The sequence below is a fragment of the Hippocampus comes genome, unplaced genomic scaffold (assembly GCF_001891065.2).
Source record: "Hippocampus comes isolate QL1 unplaced genomic scaffold, H_comes_QL1_v1.1 scaffold1, whole genome shotgun sequence".
NCBI lineage: Eukaryota > Metazoa > Chordata > Actinopteri > Syngnathiformes > Syngnathidae > Hippocampus > Hippocampus comes.
Window position 1 is genome coordinate 2,912,675 of NW_017805010.1, and position 21,608 is coordinate 2,934,282.

The following is a 21,608-nucleotide window of genomic DNA, read 5'->3' on the forward strand; positions in this document are numbered from 1 at the left end:
AACGAAAAAGGGAAAAAAATGGAGATTTTAATTTCAGGTGTATTGCCCATACCTAGCAGAAAGTAAAAGCAAGAGTAGTAAAATATATAATTAAAAAAAAAAAAAAAAACTAAAATATTTCCCATCGACTACAATATATAAGGTTATACCTTAAGATTTTGCATTTTGGGAGTGACTGTGATTCTTTAAATTGTACTTCTCTGAGAGAGGGACATACCAGGTGAGTGATTGAACGAGTCGGAGGAAGCATCGGACAGAGAGTGAAGGGAGGCGGCTCTGCTGGCGCTGCGTGTTACTGGACCTTCACGCACTGGAGGCTAGATGCAGACACACACATCTCGATCACACTTCAACACGAGTATGAAAATCTCACCTCTATAATAACCTCTTCAATCGTGTTCCGGATGTCAGAACACGGTGCAATTCTGTTCAGCTCAAATTACGAGAACAGAATACAAACCGACCCAATTGGAGTCTTAGCAAAGCAATCAGTGATTGTCATTGAGAAAAGAAAAAAAGGAGTTGAAAATTGCAAAAGAAAGTGACCTTGGGAGGTAGCTCTGCTGAAGACAATCCTAAAACAGCGCTGTTTACCGATTTTATCCTCGCAGTGTGATTCATGCGACTGTGACTCATGCTCACTTTGAAGGCCAGATGCTCTGTGTTGGCCACAACATTCCTTGACCTCATCACTGTGCAATTTATGAAAGTGACTAGCGAAGAAGGACTTCATGTGTTTGGGGGACTATTATTCATTGACAAATAACGCCATTGCATCCTTGCACATTTCCTTGAGTGCCCCTCCCAAACAAACACCACGCTTACATTTTTTCTTTAAATATAGGGCTTATTAAACACTCACAGCTCATGACGCCAACATGGTAGCTTTGGAAACAGAATCAAAAGTTATCAGTGGCCTCACCCGAAAGCGGGAGAAGTCTGAATAGGAGGCATCGTAAGTCTTGTGGTGAGCCTCAACCAAGGAGGAGATGATCTGGGCCTGCTCTTCGTTGAGCCGAGGCCTTGACGCTTGCTTCGCCGCCTCCTCCTCCTTCCTTTTCAATATCATTTCCTTCTTCCTCTGTACCTCTTCATCTGTGAGGATGACTGCAAGGCAGGAACAAAAAAAATAAAAATAATAATATGCAGATGTCTTGGTTTTCAGTCGGCGATTTGCCTTTGCAATCTATAACATTCAAAATATGATCTAAGCAAATAACTAAACACAAAGGCAAATAGCTAAACATAACAACAAAAGGTAAAACAGAGTAAATGGAAAAAAAAAACAGATAGCTAAACAAAACAACAAACTAGATATTAGCAAATTGAAAAACAAAACAGAACAATAAAAGGATATCAGGGCAAATCATGACGCGCCACCATAACGATGCGCGCCACCATCTTGGCTAACTACAGGAAAAAATTAAAAAGGACAAACCAAACGGAATGCAGACGAGCCAATCCGAAACTGTCAGACATTAAATTTATGACTCTTACATATTGAAAGACTTACTAGAAATATAACTCTTCTATTTCGAAAGACCATTCTTAGAAATGTGCTAGCTTATTTTCTTAAAGCGCCCCCCTTTGAGTTGCACACTAGTCGGGCTGAATTTATTGGTGTCTGTCCAGCCATTATCACTGTTTTAAATTAAAGATGAAACTCAAATCTTCATTATTTTTGTTTTGTGGCAAGCTAAAAAAAAAAAAAAAAAAAAAAAAAAAAAAAGGGATTAATAGATTTTCAACATATCAATTTTTTCAATATTTGTTCATTCGGCATTTCAGTCTTCACGTGCAATTTTTACAGAAATTGCAAACGTCTTGAAAAATATAGATTTGTATCTATAGACATTATGTATCATATCGGAATGAAAATACACCGTTTTCACAACACCTGTACTTGGGCCCGACTGATTAAATCGGCTGATTAGGACCTTTCAAATATCGGTCAAAAATAATCGGGAAAATGGCTAATGTTGTTTTAAAGAATGGGCCGATTATTTTCGAATTGGTAGATTTTTTTTTCCTGTCAAAAATCGGAATGAGCCCAGTTGGTCACTCATAAAAACTAGTTGCAGAATCATACGCATTGTGTGACTATTCAGATACGTTGAGTCACGTCGTTCGGTGTGCAGCAGGCCTCGGACTGCGAGTTACATGAGACTGAATAAAGTGTGCCCCTGCTGGTTGCATCAAGTACTTCACTTCATGCCCACGCCGTGTTACGAAGCTTAATTTAACTACTTGATTTCGGTCATGATGCAAATGTCAATTTTCCCTTTTCTATCATTTTTTTTTTTATCTTAATAGTATGACTCATATATTCATGACACACTGCAACAAGGCCAGCAACCGGAATAAATCTAAATATGAAGTTGACTCGACATAATGAGTTCATTCTGTGTTCATTTCAGTCGCTGTAACGCACACAGTGGTTCATTCTGTCCATTTGCCAAGCAACGTATGCATCTCTCAAGCTCAGTGTGTGTTCCAGCCTTTTTTTTTATGGGGAGACCTTGTTTGTTAGGCAGTGGTAATACTGCCTTCTACTTACATATGAGCAACAATTGAGTATGCAAGCCTTTGAAACCTGCTGCTGCTCGGGGAATGGTTTATGACACCATAGGATGTACTGTAGCATGTATTAAAGTATCACAGAGTCCCTATTTATTGAGGACTCTTTTTTTTTTTTTGGGGGGGGGCTGAAAAATGGTGAGCATCTAGTGCAGAAAAAGAATTCCTGTTGCGCAATATGTACCTGAAGCCTGGGATCATCTTGGCAAACCCTATGACCTTCTGAATGCTGTAGGAGACTAGGTCAGCCAGATGGGGCAGCATTGAGAGCTTGCTTTCCTCCTCACTCGAGTCTGGACTGCTCGCACCGTCGTGGTACATCATTATCAGGTTGGTGAAGTTCATCTTGGTGTCCAGCGACTCTGCTTGTGACGAGAGAGGATTAAGAGGCCAGGCAGAATATTGTACCAACGTGATTCAAAGCATTCACTGAAAACAGGTTAAACACGGAAAAGCAAAGGAAATTTACAGATCAGAACTGAGTGGACTGCAGAGAGAGCTGACCTGATATTCTTGTTTACCAGAAGAATGACTAATTGCAGCAATAAAGATAGTTTTGAAGCAAAAGACCAAAATAAATACAGTGCTGTGAAAAGGTATATGCCCCCTTCTGTTTTTTTTTTTTTTTTAGTTTCCCCACTTCAACATGTGGGAGTTGTCATGTGACCAAACCCAAAATCATGGCAGACTTTGAGGCCAACAGATTGAAAGATGATCATAAACGACTTCGGGGCGCGGCACACCCTGAACTGGAGAAGGCACTTTTCATTTGCTGACTGAATGTTTTCTTCATACTGTATCGACATATTTGGAATTGACATGCTTAGACTGTATTACATGTTCATGTTTTTACATCTCTAAATGTTCAGACTGTATTATAAATCAAAGTTGGCGGCCATTTTTTTGGGAAATGTTTACAACAAACTACCATGACAAAGTACAAATTTGTTATGTCCCTCGTAGTGCATTGTAACGAAGTTCGACTTCCCACGGCTGAGGAATGTGGCCAAGAAATACGTCTCCACCGCTACCTTGCACGCTCTGAAAGCGATTTTGTAGCTAATCTTATTTTCCTCAAAAGAAATTTGCATGAAAACTGGGCACGCACGTGAAGTGCTATATACTAGGGCTGCACACCATATCTAAAAAATATGGTCATTGCAATCATGGCACCTGCAATACGTATATTGCAAAGGCTTGCGGTAAATTCATATTTTAATATGAAATTGTATTTGCTACATAAAAAAATGTATTCTTTCATAGAGACTAAAAAAATGACTACCGGTAATAACTATAAAATGACTTTAGCTACATATCGTAGTATCCATATCATATTATTCAACACTCATATGGCATGTTTCTCCAATATCGTGCAGCCCTTACTGTATGCAGGACTACTGCATTTACGATTTCAGGGACAAAAGTTCATTTTGTACGGAAGCAGCACCTTTAATTCATGATCTCTTCAGAGAAACTTTGTTTCATATTGATCCCAAAGGGAATATCTTTCTTAACATGTTAAATATGTTCTTGGAATGTACTGAGGATTTTTTTGAAGGGCCATTTCTCTAAGAGAGACATTTTTCACACTGTCTGGAGGGGAAAAAGAAAAAAAAAAAGGAAAGAAAAATAGAAGACAATATTCTGGTACGTTCTTTCTGTGGGAATTGATACAGTTAATATGAAAAAAAGTGTTTGAAAGTGTATGTTTGGTTTTAGGATAGATGAATTCCAGAAGGGGGAGAATTTTAAAAAAAAAGCAAAAAACATTTTTGGAAAACGAAAAAGGGAAAAAAATGGAGATTTTAATTTCAGGTGTATTGCCCATACCTAGCAGAAAGTAAAAGCAAGAGTAGTAAAATATATAATTAAAAAAAAAAAAAAAAACTAAAATATTTCCCATCGACTACAATATATAAGGTTATACCTTAAGATTTTGCATTTTGGGAGTGACTGTGATTCTTTAAATTGTACTTCTCTGAGAGAGGGACATACCAGGTGAGTGATTGAACGAGTCGGAGGAAGCATCGGACAGAGAGTGAAGGGAGGCGGCTCTGCTGGCGCTGCGTGTTACTGGACCTTCACGCACTGGAGGCTAGATGCAGACACACACATCTCGATCACACTTCAACACGAGTATGAAAATCTCACCTCTATAATAACCTCTTCAATCGTGTTCCGGATGTCAGAACACGGTGCAATTCTGTTCAGCTCAAATTACGAGAACAGAATACAAACCGACCCAATTGGAGTCTTAGCAAAGCAATCAGTGATTGTCATTGAGAAAAGAAAAAAAGGAGTTGAAAATTGCAAAAGAAAGTGACCTTGGGAGGTAGCTCTGCTGAAGACAATCCTAAAACAGCGCTGTTTACCGATTTTATCCTCGCAGTGTGATTCATGCGACTGTGACTCATGCTCACTTTGAAGGCCAGATGCTCTGTGTTGGCCACAACATTCCTTGACCTCATCACTGTGCAATTTATGAAAGTGACTAGCGAAGAAGGACTTCATGTGTTTGGGGGACTATTATTCATTGACAAATAACGCCATTGCATCCTTGCACATTTCCTTGAGTTCCCCTCCCAAACAAACACCACGCTTACATTTTTTCTTTAAATATAGGGCTTATTAAACACTCACAGCTCATGACGCCAACATGGTAGCTTTGGAAACAGAATCAAAAGTTATCAGTGGCCTCACCCGAAAGCGGGAGAAGTCTGAATAGGAGGCATCGTAAGTCTTGTGGTGAGCCTCAACCAAGGAGGAGATGATCTGGGCCTGCTCTTCGTTGAGCCGAGGCCTTGACGCTTGCTTCGCCGCCTCCTCCTCCTTCCTTTTCAATATCATTTCCTTCTTCCTCTGTACCTCTTCATCTGTGAGGATGACTGCAAGGCAGGAACAAAAAAAATAAAAATAATAATATGCAGATGTCTTGGTTTTCAGTCGGCGATTTGCCTTTGCAATCTATAACATTCAAAATATGATCTAAGCAAATAACTAAACACAAAGGCAAATAGCTAAACATAACAACAAAAGGTAAAACAGAGTAAATGGAAAAAAAACAGATAGCTAAACAAAACAACAAACTAGATATTAGCAAATTGAAAAACAAAACAGAACAATAAAAGGATATCAGGGCAAATCATGACGCGCCACCATAACGATGCGCGCCACCATCTTGGCTAACTACAGGAAAAAATTAAAAAGGACAAACCAAACGGAATGCAGACGAGCCAATCCGAAACTGTCAGACATTAAATTTATGACTCTTACATATTGAAAGACTTACTAGAAATATAACTCTTCTATTTCGAAAGACCATTCTTAGAAATGTGCTAGCTTATTTTCTTAAAGCGCCCCCCTTTGAGTTGCACACTAGTCGGGCTGAATTTATTGGTGTCTGTCCAGCCATTATCACTGTTTTAAATTAAAGATGAAACTCAAATCTTCATTATTTTTGTTTTGTGGCAAGCTTAAAAAAAAAAAAAAAAAAAAAAAAAACTGGCATTGCCCAAATTGTAGCTATTTTACACAACAAGAGCCAATAACTGTACAATGAGGAAATGTACTAAATGGCCGTTATTTGAGTGTGTATTCATATTATAGCTTCAAACAGCTGGCTGTTCATTTTAAAAATATATAACCACACACCCTGGAGAAGAGACCGAGGAATTCGGATTTATCAGGGTTTTTATTTCATTTTTTTTGCTCAAGGAAGAGAATTAAGGTTGAGTTGATCCTTTAGCTTGTTTTCAATGTCAGAAACATACATTTCCTGTAAGAAGGCGTGTCATGTGTGCCGTGTCTTCCTGTGGGTCATACGGCTGGTGTTGGATGTTGAAGTGCCTTTTGCCTTATTCATGCAACGGCAAGAGCGGCACGGTGAATACGGTCGAATAGTTTAAACAGTGTTTATGGTGACTATTTTAGGTTGGACAAGATGAAGGGTTCTCTGGGGAAATTGCTGGCGTTGCGTGTCATTCGGCACACCGTTATATACTTTGGAACATTATACGCACGACTCCCATCATTCAGTCAAGCCTGCAACATAACGAAAGAAAAGATGAGTACCCAATAGAGCGGAAATGCACTCAGTGCAATTAAGTTCCAATCATGTCAACTTATTATTTGTCTGTGGCTTGGTGTTAAATGAATTTCAGGTTATTATGTTGATATTTATATTAACAGAATTATGTTGCGTGGCATTTTTCAATTCCAAGATATGTCATACATTTTTTTTTGCATCGATCGACTCGATACCAATGATTCCTGAAATGTTCTTTTTTTTTTTAAATAAGTATTCTTAATTATTTTTTGTTAATGAAACTCTTGCTCCACATCAGCCCATTTATCCGTAATATAGTGAAAATGATTGGAGTGCCAGTGAACTTAAAATGTGGGCCCTTAAAATTTCAAATTAGATGCCTCTTTGCTCTTTGTTAAAAAAAAAAAAAAAAAGTTAGCCAGGAGACCTGCCCTACTGGAAACAATTGGCAAACAGAAGTCATTTGAAAATTGGTGCAAGTACTTTTTCAAACCGGACCTGGTAGGTTTTGAATAAATTTCCCTTAAAAAAAAAAAAAATCTAAATCACCATTTTAAAAACAGCATTTTACGTTTACTTAACTTAGTGTAACTCATCCTTATACTTTTAGTCTATGCCTTCGAAAAGGTAAACATCATGAGTTTGACAAGGTAATCACATAACAGACAATTTACACACAGAGGTGCTTGCTGCAAAGAGAGTAGAAATTGACAGCCAGGCCCTGGCTCGAAATCTCGGGTAGCCGCTTTAGGGAGTCATGGACTGACCCCTGAATGGCTTTGCCCATTTTATCCTTTTGACTCTCTGCCACGGTGACAGATTACCCATGAAGAGCTCAACTGTGTAGACAGCCTGACTGCCAGACAGGCCATGAGTGCCAAAAAGAGGAAGGCCTCGAGGCGTGAGGGCACAGCTTACGCATATACCGCGCGAGCGAGCCTATGAGGTGGCCTCCTGTCTGTTTGTTGTCTCAACACAAACTATCCAACAAGTACTCGCTAGTCTAAGCACATTTGAATTACATTTTTGATTTGGTTTACAATTCTGTGACATCATGCAAAGGTGATATATTTTTATTTTTTTTTTAGGGGGGGGCGGCGTGTTATACAAATGTGTGCTGTTCTCGAGAAGTTACGGTACATAAAGTGCAAAAGGAGTTGGCACGGGCGACAATTATTTTTGGTTCAGGTCTTGCTATTTTCACTAAATACTGGTAATTTTCCTTAAGTCTGTAAACAACTATGTTTGAAGTGCCTTTTGAATGATTGCTCTCCGGACTCTGAAACCACAGAAGCAGCATTACATAACCACATGATGTGGATGTCAAAAACAAGAACATTAACAATTTGGCTACACAGCCTTTTAAAAGGCTTGTGAAAGAATCTGGCCGTGGAACTTTGAATTTGTCCTCATTAATTAGGCTTTGACTGCCCATCCAAATTCACCAATGCAGCCTCATGCCAGCAGCGCACACAAAAAAAAAAAAAAAAAAAAAAAAAAAAAAAACCTCATTGTGGCACTGGTGAATAAGCACAGTTTGGTCGTGTTTTCCTATTCTAGGGACTCGTTTGAGCCAGTTGGTCCCGAGCCACGACTGAATCCACAACCGCATTGTCTCGGCATTGCTTTACAAGAACCAAACCAACAACTTGAGCAGCCCCACAGCTATTGGCAAAAGAAACATTTACGATTTGTAAAGTGACTAATTGGATGTGGTCAAGCGCAGGCCTCAACAGGAGATCTTCAACAGGGGAGTCGGGGGGAGGGGGGGGGGGCAATTAACCCCTTTCAAAACAGAATATTAGCAGCAAGGTGCCATGTACACACCTGCAAAAACCTAAATGTGCTCATACTTTAGTTTTTTAAAAACCCAAATAAGACCCAAGTGCTTCTTCTCCTTTTCTAAACCGAATATACTGTACGGCTGTTACAAATGAATGTCTTTAGAATTGATTATCCGATTGATAATTCCATCTTCCATCGATTACTCAATTAACCCCCCTCCCCCGCACCCCAAAACCACCAATTTCCACTCAGTCTGCAGTAATACAGAAAACCATATTTTTATACACCAAACCATATTTTTCTCCTTTTCCGTCTAAAGGAGTCTCATTTGTTCTCAGAAAAGAGTGTTCGCAGTGACACATGTCCGTACAAAAACACGAAAGAATGAGAAACTTTCGCATCCCGACGAGAGATATTTCACCCCCGCCCCTCCCCTGATATCACTTTGGGGGCTCGTATTGTAATATGCCAGAAAATGGGGACACATTTTGATCATTGTTGTCCAAAGTAAAAGCAGATGTTTGCGTAATTCCTATTTTGATGAAAATAAAAAAAAAGACAAAAAGTCTGGTTTCATGAAGGACGACAGAAATATCTGAGAACATTTACTCAGGAAAGGCTGAAATCAGAGAATTTGGACAAGTTAAACAATGGCTCTCGCCAATTAATCGCTCACCAAAATAGTTGGATTCAATTGATATTCAATTAGTTGTCGATTCAATTTTGATACCTGTAATCGAGAATCCTCTTCAACACACACTCACTGTGCCACTTAAACAACAAAATGACCTATGCGATGGAGCATTTATTGCGAAAGAATTGCAGCCATTTTCCAACTTCTGTGGTCATACCTGCAGAGTTTTGATTTTAAATGTTTACTTCGCACTCTGAGATTGACGACGCCCAGAAGAAAAAAAAAAAAGCCTACAGCAGATAAACAGAATTTTTTTCTTTTAAATGCTACCCAGAAAGAAAACAATTTTCCTGCTAATGCCAGTTAACTTCAAGTCTTTCAAGCCAGAACAACCACAATATCAACTCCAACAAACAAGGCAATTCCAACGCGATGCAACATCAAGTATTTAACATATACTTGTTTCTTTCAGGTGTTTAAAGGAAAGGACGTGTTCTGTCCGCACGAATACGGTTTCAACAAGTCAAAAGAGACGTGCTCACACTCTTTCATCATGCCAATGTCAATGCAGCGCTTGAGACGACAGGCCTGGCAGTGACGTCGGTTGTCTTTGGTGATGGTGCAGCTGCCGTTGAATGGGCAGGTGAAGGCGGCTTTACGCTTCATACTGCGCCTAGCCGAGTGAAACACGAGATTGGTTACACTCATGAATGGTCATTCATTACCGTTTGGGGGGGTGAATGGTGCAGCAGAAATAACATTTGTTAAAATTTCAATGAATCTGACATGGTTAATTTGTGAAACACATTTCGTATCCATGACAATGGAAGCACATAAGATGGCTCAGTGAAAAACATGCGGTGTCTGAACGAGTATAGAAAAATAAAAAGAATCTATTCACTATACTGATGAATAATGTAGCTCACACAGGCTTACATGTCAATTAGAGAAACAGGGAAAAAATAAACCCCATCAAGATCTGTTATGGAGTAAGCAGTGATAAAACAAGAAGAAATACAATAAAAATCAAGGTCGGGTTATTATCATCCTCGATTACATTAAATGCAGATAAGAGTCGCTGATTATTATGTTAGTGTGTAGTTTTTCCAACATACCAATAATTTTACGGTAGTAATTATGGATAGTGGCAAACAGGCATTGGTTAGAAGTTACTCTGATGCTCGGGCTGTGTTCACACTGAAAACGAACTGTGCTGGGATTGGGAGTGGTGACAGTGTGGCTTTTTTTTGGTGTGTATCACTTGGTATCATCTGGAATCCCGTGTGCGATAAACGCAGTCTGAGGTGGTAACTTCACAATGCTCACAAGGGTCGCGGAGAATGCTGGAGCCTATCCCAGCCGTCGTCGGGCAGTAGGCAAGGTACACCCTGAACTGCTTGCCAGCCAATCGCAGGGCACACATACAGTTGACAAATAACCATGCAGACTCACAGTCACCCATAGGACCAATTTAGAGTGTTCGATTAACCTGCCATGCATGTTTTTGGAATGTGGGAAGAAACCGGAGTACCCGGAGAAAACCCACACAGCACGGGGAGAACATGTAAACTCCACACAGGAAGGCCAGAGCCGGAATCGAACCCTGCACCTCTGCACTGTGAGGCGAACGCGCTAACCAGTCGACCACTGGGCTGTCCACCAATAAGGTCACAATAACTAAAATAATATGGTTTAAGATTTTTTTCCATTTTTTTTATTTTTTGGAACAGAGGACACTGCCGCATGCTATTGCAGCACAGGTGGAAACGGACCACATTGCGCTTGAAGGCTCCTTCAAAATAATCTATGACTGTCTCAAACAAGAGCGGCCCCAACACACAAGCTATGAGCCCATCGTACTTCTACTCAAGTTTTAATAAATGAGTGCAAAATTATCGTCATATTCTTAACTCTTCACTAAAAGTATGTTTCCTGGAAAGGAAAGGGAGTCCGTTGAATTTACAGAATACGCAGGAAAAATCCTCGCGTTTCTCTCCTATCGGTGGTACATATCGAGAAGGCGTCGTGTCCGTCTGTCAGACTGCAAAAACAGAATTTTGCGCGCAGTCTATTTCAACGCATTCATTTCCATGCCGAGTTACACAGTAGTATATACTGTACCATATACAGTCATGAGCACATTCCAAACATTATTCATTTGTTTCTTTTTGTCAATTTCTTACACATGTTTTAACACTATGTATTCATATATTTTTAAGGGCATTCATCGACGCAACACACGTCTTTAACAATGTTTGTCCTTCAAAGTAGCCGGGGCTCTTTGCACTTCCACCCCAAACTGGTCGCTGTGGTTGCAAGGAACGCACATTGGTTATCAGAGTTTTATATTAAATATACAACACCCTGAAATGCTCCGTGTGTGTTTTTTTTTGGGGGGGGGGGGGGCTGGGCTTCTGTGTATACACGAGTACGCATTGACTGTGACCGCTCAACTTGTGTGCGCCGCCATGGGAAATAAAGCTAAACTGACATGATCAAAGCGCAACGCAGCGAGTGAGTGACATCACAAATGCGCGCCACAAAGAATCGATACTTTTATTTGTTACCAACACAATTGGGGATTTTTATCGATTTTATCAATTCGTTGTTGCAGCCCTGGTCTTCACATACTTGTTTTTGTTTTTTTACTGGCATCTTTGGTCCAAAATGTCTGTGTAGATGCCTAAACCAAATTTGTACACTAAGGATCATTTTGTATACTCATCAAGGATGAACACAGCCCAATTTTTTTTTTTTTTTACTGGTATTTATCAGGAACAGGTGTTTGATGAAACTATGAAGAAAACCAAGGATCGATTAATAGTTAAGTAACTATTTCAATGAATTAATGAAATTCTATGACAATTATGCAGTTTTATTCAAACGCAAATTGGTGAAAGAGTGAATCAAGAGTGCCTCGGCGGGGTTCCAGCCAAATACTTCACTCCCTTTGTCCTCAATCGCTTGAAGACATGGTTAATTGACGCTCACCACAATCAACATACAGTAAGACTATACAATCAACTAACCCACCCCTTATTCATACATTCAAAGTGAACGTTATAACATGGTTCTGGTCCAACATGATTACTGACCTGAAGAAGCCCTTGCAACCCTCACAGGTCATGGCGTTGAAGTGGAAGCCGGTGGCTTTGTCGCCACAAACCCCGCAGATCCGCGGGGCGTTGCGATCGAAATCATCTGATCCCGCCACCGACGTAGTAACCGTCATGGGCTCCATCACTGTGTAAGACAAGAGAGAAGATTTCCCGAGGTATTGTTTATCCTACTGACAACTAAGCAGTCAAAAGAAAGAAAGAAAAAAAAGCGTAAAAGATTTTATATTCCTGTGAACTATGGACGTCACCAACCGAAGTTAGATTACAAATCAGTTGGTTTCCTGTTAGCAGTGTGTTGTAAGGATGTGCCTGGTCAGATGCTCCTACGTTGTTCCCCCCCTTATAAAAAGACAGGTGTTGGGGTTATTAGCATATTTAGCATGAGGCACTGAGTCTCACGATACACAACCTGCTACGGCCTGAATGAGTCAGCGGAGACACGTGTAAACAAGCAAATGATGCTGTTACAAAAACTGGATACACAATGAATGATTTCATGACAAAACTCACAGAAAAGTACTAAATATCGGATTATATTATGTCGAATAATGTTTCACCTTTTTGAAATATAAGGACAAGGGCTGGGTGATTATGGGAAAAATAATCACGGTTATTTTCGTTGATATGGATATCATTAATAAAATCTAGTGCTGGGGTTGGGGGGGAGTCTGCTAACTTGGTTAAATCAGTCACAAAAATTGGCCAACACACACAAAAAAAATTCTGCCTCAAAACCATATTGGCAATGGCCAGAATCATTTAGCCTGTTCTATGTTTACCACACGGACATACGTTACAGACGATCTAAAAAGACTAACAGTCTGACAGCCCGAAAAACAATTATTCATTCCTTTCAAAATGAATTAACTCTTTCATTCCACAAGACGTACTTGTACGTCTTTTTAAAATTAGGCCCCGACTATCAAGGATGTATTTGTACGTCTAAGTCTTGTCTAAGTCTTTTTTTTGCGTCATAGAGAGGAGGAGGGTCTGATGCAAGCCGTTTGCATTGTAAATCATGTAAAAAAAAAGCGACCAGTAGGTGGCAGTGGTGCCTCACGTGCTTGAAATGCATGCTTTTACAAAAAGCTCTTTTTCTCCGTTTTTTGCCCAGGAATCGCCATTTTCATGAAACTTAGCCATTTTGTAATGCCGATTGCTGAAGAATGGAAAAAGACAGAATTTTTTTTTCCTGATGAAAGAAGAGAGTCCAAACTTTATTTTGGTAGGCTCCATGTTTAGATAGCATTAGAACCAAACTCTGTGGGCCTTGCAAGATCAGTCAAAATCCAGTAAAACGCTGGGATTGAAAAGTAAGAAAGCTGTGCTTGAATTCTATTAATATGACTTTTTTTTTTTTTTTTTTACAGATTGGAAAGAATATGTGCCTCTGAGTCTTGTTTAATGACCTGTATGCATGCGTTCCAACAGTGTACGTGCGTGAATTTTATTTTCAGGTATATAACGCCCGGAAGTGAAAGCTAATTTTCCGTTAGCATGTCAATGGGATTTTACATTGACTAACATTGGCATTGGCGATGTTTTTAAAATGAAGAGAGTCTTGTCTTTAAATATAAAATGTCTGTAATTCTTTTTACTGTGTTTTTAATCATACAGGAAACTCCAACTGGGATGTCAAACAGTTTAAAACACACTCAAGGACAGCAAAACAAAACAAAAAGTCATATGCTTGCTGCCCAAGTAACATGGTGCTCTCAGGGTACTTTCAAAATGTGGGGAACACGCACGCACGCACGCACGCACGCACGCACGCACGCACGCACGCACGCACGCACGCACGCACGCACACAACTGTTTGGCAATTTGTTTTTCTGTGATTATAATTTTTTTTCCAGATCCAGAAAAAGCCACAATCCAAATCACAATTACATTTTGATTCACTGCACAGCCGTGAAAGAAAGTCAATTTTATTCACGTGGATTTACCAAATGAGGACAGCATTTGGAAGAAATTAAAAGTAGGATGTAAGGTAATTAACATGAAAATTGGGTAGTTCAGCTTATTTACTAAGTTGGGCCTTCAAACAAAGGCAAAAAGCGACTGACCAAATTCGCCACAACCTTTGTTTTTCGAGTTTGAATTCAGAACGTTCCTTGAATTGACATAAAAAGACATCGGATGAGTCAAATCGTGAGAGCCGCAAAAGACATCGGTACAGTCGTGGTCGGAGAAAACGATCTTGGCGCACCATCGACAACATCATAAAAAATTTGTGCCCGTGAGAGAGAGAGAGAGAGAGAGAGAGGAGTCATGTGAGGAGAGGACGAGCAAATGAGGGCAAAGAGAGGAGGGGGATTCACGCGATGAACGTGCGTGCCCAGCAGTCACGTGGCTGCAGGATGCAGCTGAAATGCATCAGAGCCTCCACTGATGTATGTCAAACAAGGACAAAGACAGAGGAGCAACTGGTGAGGAGGTGGGAGAAGTGAACTTGTGGATAAACAATTAACCTGCATTACCTTTCATTAGTTGGTAGTTCATGAGGCGCGGGAGAGCTAATTATCGCCTGGATAGTACACATCTGCTTTTCTGTTCCAACCTTACCTGTGCCCCTTGAGGTTACAGTCTTGTATTTTGTGCTGTGGCTATCATAAATCTGATGTTCTGGTTTGGAAAAATACAACGTCCATGAGCTGACTTTGAAGGACCCTCTTTTCCCTGTTTGGACAAACCCCGGCGGAGGCTCGTGTAAGGATGGTTGAAACTGTAAGCAAGGTTAGACAACTTCTTTTTACACACAAAAAATAATTTAAAAAAAATAAAAAAAAGAAATCCCAACCTCTCAAATTACTATGGAGATAATACTTCAACTTTTGAGCATGGATAACAGCAAATAGAGTGGAATACATTACCGTATTTTCCGGAATATAAGTCGCAGTTTTTTTCATAGTTTGGGTGCGACTTATACTCTGGAGCGACTTATGTGTGAAATGGTTAACACATTGTACACATCACATGTTATTTTCACATTAAACCGCAAGAGGATGCTCTCGGCCTGTGTTGATACTTTCCACGTTGGCGGTAACTGAGAAAAACAACTGATGATGACTCCGATGTAAGCGACGTAGAAGAGGAAGCTCTGATCGTACACTTATTCAGCCTGTTGTTCTCTAGTTTTATTTTTATTTTAAATTGCCTTTCAAGATGACATGTATGTTTTTGGTGTTGGATTTGATCAAATAAATTTCCCCAAAAAATGTGACTTATACACCAGTGCGACTTATATATGTTTTTTCCTTCTTAATTATGCATTTTTTGGCTGGTGCGATTTATAATCCGGAGCGACGTATAATCCGAAAAATACGGTAAGTATTATTATTATTATAAGGACAAAGGACAATCAACTTCTGAAAGGTGATCTTTGGGGTGCGCAGAATTTTACGAGTGTGTGTTATCGCTGTTAAATAATGGTCAACTCTGTATAATAAAACTCGTCTGCAATGACTCATACTTTGAAGAAACCTGAGGGACATGGAAGAGGGAACAAGGTGCTTGTATGTGACCTTGCAGCATTTTATATAACGATAATAATAATGCATTTTATTTTAAAGCACTTCTCATCTCACTCAAAGACACTTTACAAAAAGAACTGAGCAACACAGGATAAAAACGGACCTCTTAAAGCAAAATATACACATTTTAAAAACAAACAGATTTCGAAGAAGAAATACAAAGCAAAAATGGGTCAAAGCGATTAAAAGGTGTTAAAAGCATTGTGCAACAGGTGAATTTTAAGAAATGATTTGAAGGATTGGAGGTCATTACAGTTCCGAATGTGTTGAAGTAGAGAGTTCCAGAGGGTCGGGGTGGCAATATGTGTATGGCTAAAATAGCTACAGGAAGTGTTGGGGTCATGTTCATCCAAAAAGTCAAAGAAAAAGCTAAAATCAGAATCTTGGAGATGTTCACGAGATTTGCGGAAGTCTCATCTGGAATCAGACACAATGGCTGCTCAAGCTTCCAGTTTTAGCTTTTTAGAGATTTAAAAAAAAAAATGGGGAAAATTCCTAATCGTACAACTGGAGGGTGCTCTATATTTCTGTTGTAGTTTTTCACCTTTGATTTTAAATTTTACTTTGCTTAAAAACGAGTGTCTGGTAAAAGTAGTCTCTCACCCAGCAAGTCGAATCTGTTTCAATCGAAGTAGAAAACCACAAGTGGAATTAAGGGTATTTTGTGTCATCGCAACTGTTCTTTCCACCTCCATGTCACACATTACACAGTCACCACAATTTATTGCGTTGGTTTCAACATGACAGTCGTGATTTCTGGTGGTTAGAGAGATCGTCCAAAAAGTGGGTTTTTTTTGTTTTGTTTTTTACACAGGCATGGAGAAATGTAGTAACAAAAATGAAATAAAAAAGAATGTGTATTTTCGGCATTCATGTATTTTGTCCATATTTTGAATATAATTTTTGTTATACATCTGATGAGTAAGTGCGTGCGTGGTCCTATATGGGCCCCCAGTCGCACTGTTGAAAAATGGTGGCCTCCACCAGCAATTACGTTCACCATCCCTGACCTAGTTAGTTAAATTAACAAGACTTTTTTGAACTCACTTCACAGCACGTTCAAGTTTAAGTGCATAACATTGGTTGTTTAAAAGTCTCTTGAATTGGACGCAGCGGAAGTTGCCAAGCCATATGACAAAGATAGATCGGTAGGTAGACAAACAGATATTTCAAATGTGTCAGCGACCAGGAATGCCTCAGCGCAATATTGGCTGCTGTTTTTTGGGATTCCACAGTGTGCGGGCTTCAGAATTCAACAGATCGCAAATACACAATTCCAAGCAGGAGAGAAAATACACAATTGTATAACGTGCATTGTTTTGGATGGACAGACTTTGCAGTTTTCTTGGTACGCACAATTAATACGCTTTGAAGACGCAACAATCGAGTCTTCAGTTGTTTCTCAAATCCTCTGACAATTCTTTGCTCTTTTCTCCATGCTCAGTGTGGTGCACACAGACACGCAACACAAAAGGTTGAATCACCTTTTCCCTATTTTAACTAGCTGCAAGTGCGGTTACTCGATTGTCAGCACCTGTTCTTTGCAACAGATGCTCGTAATTACACCTCTCACGATAATTACTATGTCAATTTATCGCTCAATTAATAAAACAGACAGGATATTCCCCCACCCTCCCCACCCCCTCGGACTTCTCATTTTCATATGTCACCAGCAGTCAGTCGCGCTGCTTTGTTCCAACTCTTGTCAGTCGCTTTGGTTGCCGCTGGGAGAGTTGGCACTCACACACGCACACATACAAACGTGGGCCTCAATTGCTTTTGAATACAGTTTCAATGGTTTGGTTTGACTGTTTCAGTTTAGTTCGCATGGCCAGGCCTCCTGTGTTTGCCTTATCCCGGCAATCCAGTTTTTGAACAACGGTTTTCAAAGTAGAGGATGGAAATGAAGGGGAACCGTGAGCGAGTGTGTAAGTGAGTGAGTGAGGTTTGCCATTCAGCGTTTCCTTTCGCCATATCAGCAATCATAACTTGTAGCCCATTAAGAAGAAAAAAAAAAAAAGAATTTTGATTGCATTTATGACATAATGAGTGAATCAAATCAAAACTGAAATGGGAACATCGCAAAACCAGGTTCACCAAGATTTCTCATTCTGCACACCGTGGTAAGATCAGATGTCCCCCCCGGCACATAGACTCAACTCTGACCTTCTAAACTAAGACTGGGTATGAACAGCAACACGACAAGTGATATCCTTCTTGATGCTGAGGCGCGCTTGATTTTAATTTTCAGCTGGTTGCTCCACTATTCTTAACATATACATCTCATAACTTTTTCTTATGGAATATGAGAATGATTCTCTACATTCTGGGTGAAGAAAAAAAAAAAAAGTTTTTCAGCACTCAATGCAGTAAGGCTAAGAATCAAGTATCACCAAATTAAAGAGTGATTCAAATGCCGACATATTTTGGACACCTTGAATTTTTTTTTGTGCGCTCACCTAATGGAAATAATAGATAGTTGCATTAAGTATGTGTAATGAATTTATAATAATACACATGCATAAATGTTAAAAAAAAAAAAGGACCGATTCCATGATAGCCTCTATAATACTTTTCCATATAAAGGGAACAGCCACCCTACTAATCCCACACCAAAAATGTCCATCCATCTCTCTCTTTTTTTTAAATAAAATAAATCTGAAGCTGGTAACATACGTTATCACAAAAAAAATAAAAAAAATTAAAAAAATAAAAAAGCACTGTAGCTATATTTGTGTTGACATGGAATCGGGCCAAAGGGCAAACAAGGTGAAGCATGTGGGTGAATTATTAACCTGATAAACAGGGTAGCAGGCCAATAACAAACGGCACACATCCAGCACAAAGCCACAACTGATAAGAGAGGAGTTTAATGGCCTGGGAGGGCTGAGGGAAGACTAAATAATGCAAGGATTGTGGTTGTAAAAAAAAAAACAACAAAAAAAAAAACATAAATATAATATAATTGAATTACAAGTCAGTTTACACAGCAATCCCACAAAATTGGCGCTTCAGAAAATGCATTTAGCTACCCTTGCTTTTTACACAGAACTCAACAAACATGGCCTATTGCTGCAAGTGTGTACACATTCCCACATCGTCATGGCAAACCGCGTTCCGAGAACTCGATGCATGGTGACGTCACCTTCAGGTGTGACTTGTACAACAGTTACTGGCTTGACATCAGCCAATGTAGTTATTCAGATACTGGCAAGCAAACTTGGTCTTGTCTCTAAAAATTCCTCTTCTTATTGAATTAACATTTTTAGAAGTGACACCATGACCAGCTAGGGATGATTAGCACCTTCCTATCTTGCTGAAATCGTGGATCCTTATGTTTCATTCTGAGCCAAACATGTTGCTGGTCTTCTGGTGACTCCAAGAGCGAAAACGAAGTCAGGCAGTTCAAGAGCATTCTCTATTCAAACTCAAGCACTCTGGAATGTACTGCCAGTGGAAATTAGAGCATCCACTGCTTGTAGAAATGTTTCAAATCTTAAGTTGGACTTATTTCTGCACTCTCGGACTGGGTTAAACCACACCTCATAGACAACTCATTTCTCGCCCTGCCTCAACTACTGATATGGATTTTGGCCTGTTTTATTGCCACTTCTCCCCTCTTCTGGGGGCTTTGCTGTGTTGATTTAAAATCAACCAAGAGGGACAACACCTGAGGAGGACCGCTTCCCCAGAGGCATTGGCGTGGAGTATTCCTATTAGGACTTCAGGACAACAGCTTCCCTGGAGTTTGTCTCAAGAAAAGGACAATCGCGTTGTTAAAAAAAAATAGCATTGTACAGCACTTGTTTTTTTGTTTTGTTTTGTTTTGGGTTTTTTTGCCTAAAATAGATTTTTTGATTTTCCTTTCCCTGATGGGGGCCTAGATCAGGGAATATCATGGGGTTTGGTGAAAAATGTGGGCATTTGAAGCCCTTTGAGACTCTTAATAATAAAACTAGCCTTTTTTGAGAATCTGATCCAAATGGTGTAGATCAGACATGGGCAAATTACGGCCCGCGGGCCGGATCCGGCCCGTTGGTCTTTTTAATCCGGCCCGCCGAAGGTTTGTACAGTACACAATTAAGGTTCGATGTAAATTATTGCATTCATTTCATTTGGACTTGTAATACAGGCATTTAAACGCCTGGTGGCGCAGTTACTTGAAGTCGCAGAGCACAAGGAGGGAGGGGGAGACGATACGGAAGCCCGGAGTAGCACTAACTCAAGTAAGTCGCGCTCGATACGGCGAAATAGATGTATCCCCACCGCTATTTTCTGTCATTGGATCCAAAACGGCGACAGGCAAGCGACTCTTTGTTGCAGTGAGTTTTACTGGAATTGCGAACATTTTTACATCCTTTATTAGAGCATGGCATCCAAACAAAGAGGAGCGGTAATGGCCGCGGAAGAGAAAATGAAGTGTATCTCATTAAACGAAGTAGGTTACGAAGTACGAAACATTCAGGAGACGCTTGGAGTCTGGAAGACTCAAAGCTACGAGACTTTGTAAAACGAGGAAGCGATTCTTGCTCAGTCCGATTCGGGCTATTTCCATGCTCAGAGTGAATTGCTTGCGGCTCGACGGACAGTCAAGTAAATGAATGTTTCCTGAAATGGCTTGACTGTTATCGTGCTAAAAACTTTTCGCAAACTGGACCGCTAATAAGAGAGAAAGCGAGTTCCATAACGCTAACTATGGGCATTGAATACTTCGAAGCGTCCTGTGGCTGGCTTCAAAAGTTCGAAGCACGACATCAGCTGAGCTGTCTTGTGTGGTGATCGAGGGGAGGTCGAGTTCGAGACAGTGAGTGAGTGGAAAGAAAGCCACCAGGTCTTTTACTCGTCTCATTTTGGAGCAAATAGTCCTACCTTTGTTATATTTTCTCATATACTGTACCTGTACTGTACGCCGCAGTTTTTGGACAATACATTGTTGCACTTTGTTGCTTGTGTTGTCACCAATGTATGTTGTTAACATACCGTACTTGGACGTTCATACCAGACATATACCATAGTTATCTCACTGTTCTCATGAAAAAAAGTATGGTAATACTTGAATGCTTTTGTTCTGTTGATGTTTGGTATGGATTGTCAACATATAAGTTTTTTTATATGTACCATATCTTGTGCTGACCCGGCCCACCTGTCAAATTTAGAAATCAATATGGCCCCCGAGCTAAAAAGTTTGCCCACCCCTGGTGTAGATAAATAATTAAAGTAGAAATAAAAATATTGACCCTCCAGGTTGGATGATCAGGTCTCACAGCACCAAAGCAGAAATAACAAGAAAAAAAAAACAAGTGACATGTTTTTGGTGAATTTTCACTGAGGGTGTGGAACCCTGCATGATCCACACAACCCTCAACTAGTGCTAAGCCAACAAAAGGATGCAGTGTCAGCTGAACCTGAGGAAATAAAAGGCTCCACTCAGCCCAACAAGAAAACAACACTTCCCACTCGAGCTATAAAAGCTTGAGGAATGATGTGGCCATTTATCAAAACACTTGCTCCACAAGCATGAATTCAAATTGTCCATATCGCTCAGCTTTGTTTTACCCCAACCTAAAACTGGAGCACAATGCTACAAATTTTCATTCTGCATGGAATCTGTTTTCTCAAATCATGTTATTTATTTAATGATCTGGGTGCATCTAATGCAGGGGTCCCCAACCTTTTTTGCCCCACGGACCGGTTGAAGTCAGACAATATTTTCAGGGACCGGCATTTAAGGTGTGGCGAATTAATACAACAAAATAATATGATATGAGCTGCATGAAAACTGTGGTGTTTTCGAAATATAATAATAAACACAAGGAGCGTCTAATCTGGTCGCAACACTCTTATCGCTCTGGTAATGTTTAATGCCTTCAAAATACGATACAACGCAAATTCAAAGTGCATGAAAATGACGACTC

At 39.9% G+C, this 21,608-nt stretch overlaps 1 protein-coding gene across 1 annotated transcript in view; it reads right to left on the bottom strand.

Annotated features, from left to right (window-relative positions):
• LOC109511784 (vitamin D3 receptor A) overlaps positions 1-21,608 on the bottom strand; it is a 54,676-nt gene that overhangs the window by 12,866 nt on the left and 20,202 nt on the right. Inside the window, exons 3-7 of the mRNA XM_019863098.1 lie at positions 12,137-12,284; positions 9,584-9,714; positions 5,278-5,462; positions 4,573-4,672; positions 2,762-2,939 (exon numbers count right to left, since the gene is read on the bottom strand). Coding sequence (XP_019718657.1) covers positions 2,762-2,939; positions 4,573-4,672; positions 5,278-5,462; positions 9,584-9,714; positions 12,137-12,282 — 740 coding nt within the window. The 5' untranslated portion in view covers positions 12,283-12,284. The remainder of the gene's footprint in view (positions 1-2,761; positions 2,940-4,572; positions 4,673-5,277; positions 5,463-9,583; positions 9,715-12,136; positions 12,285-21,608) is intronic.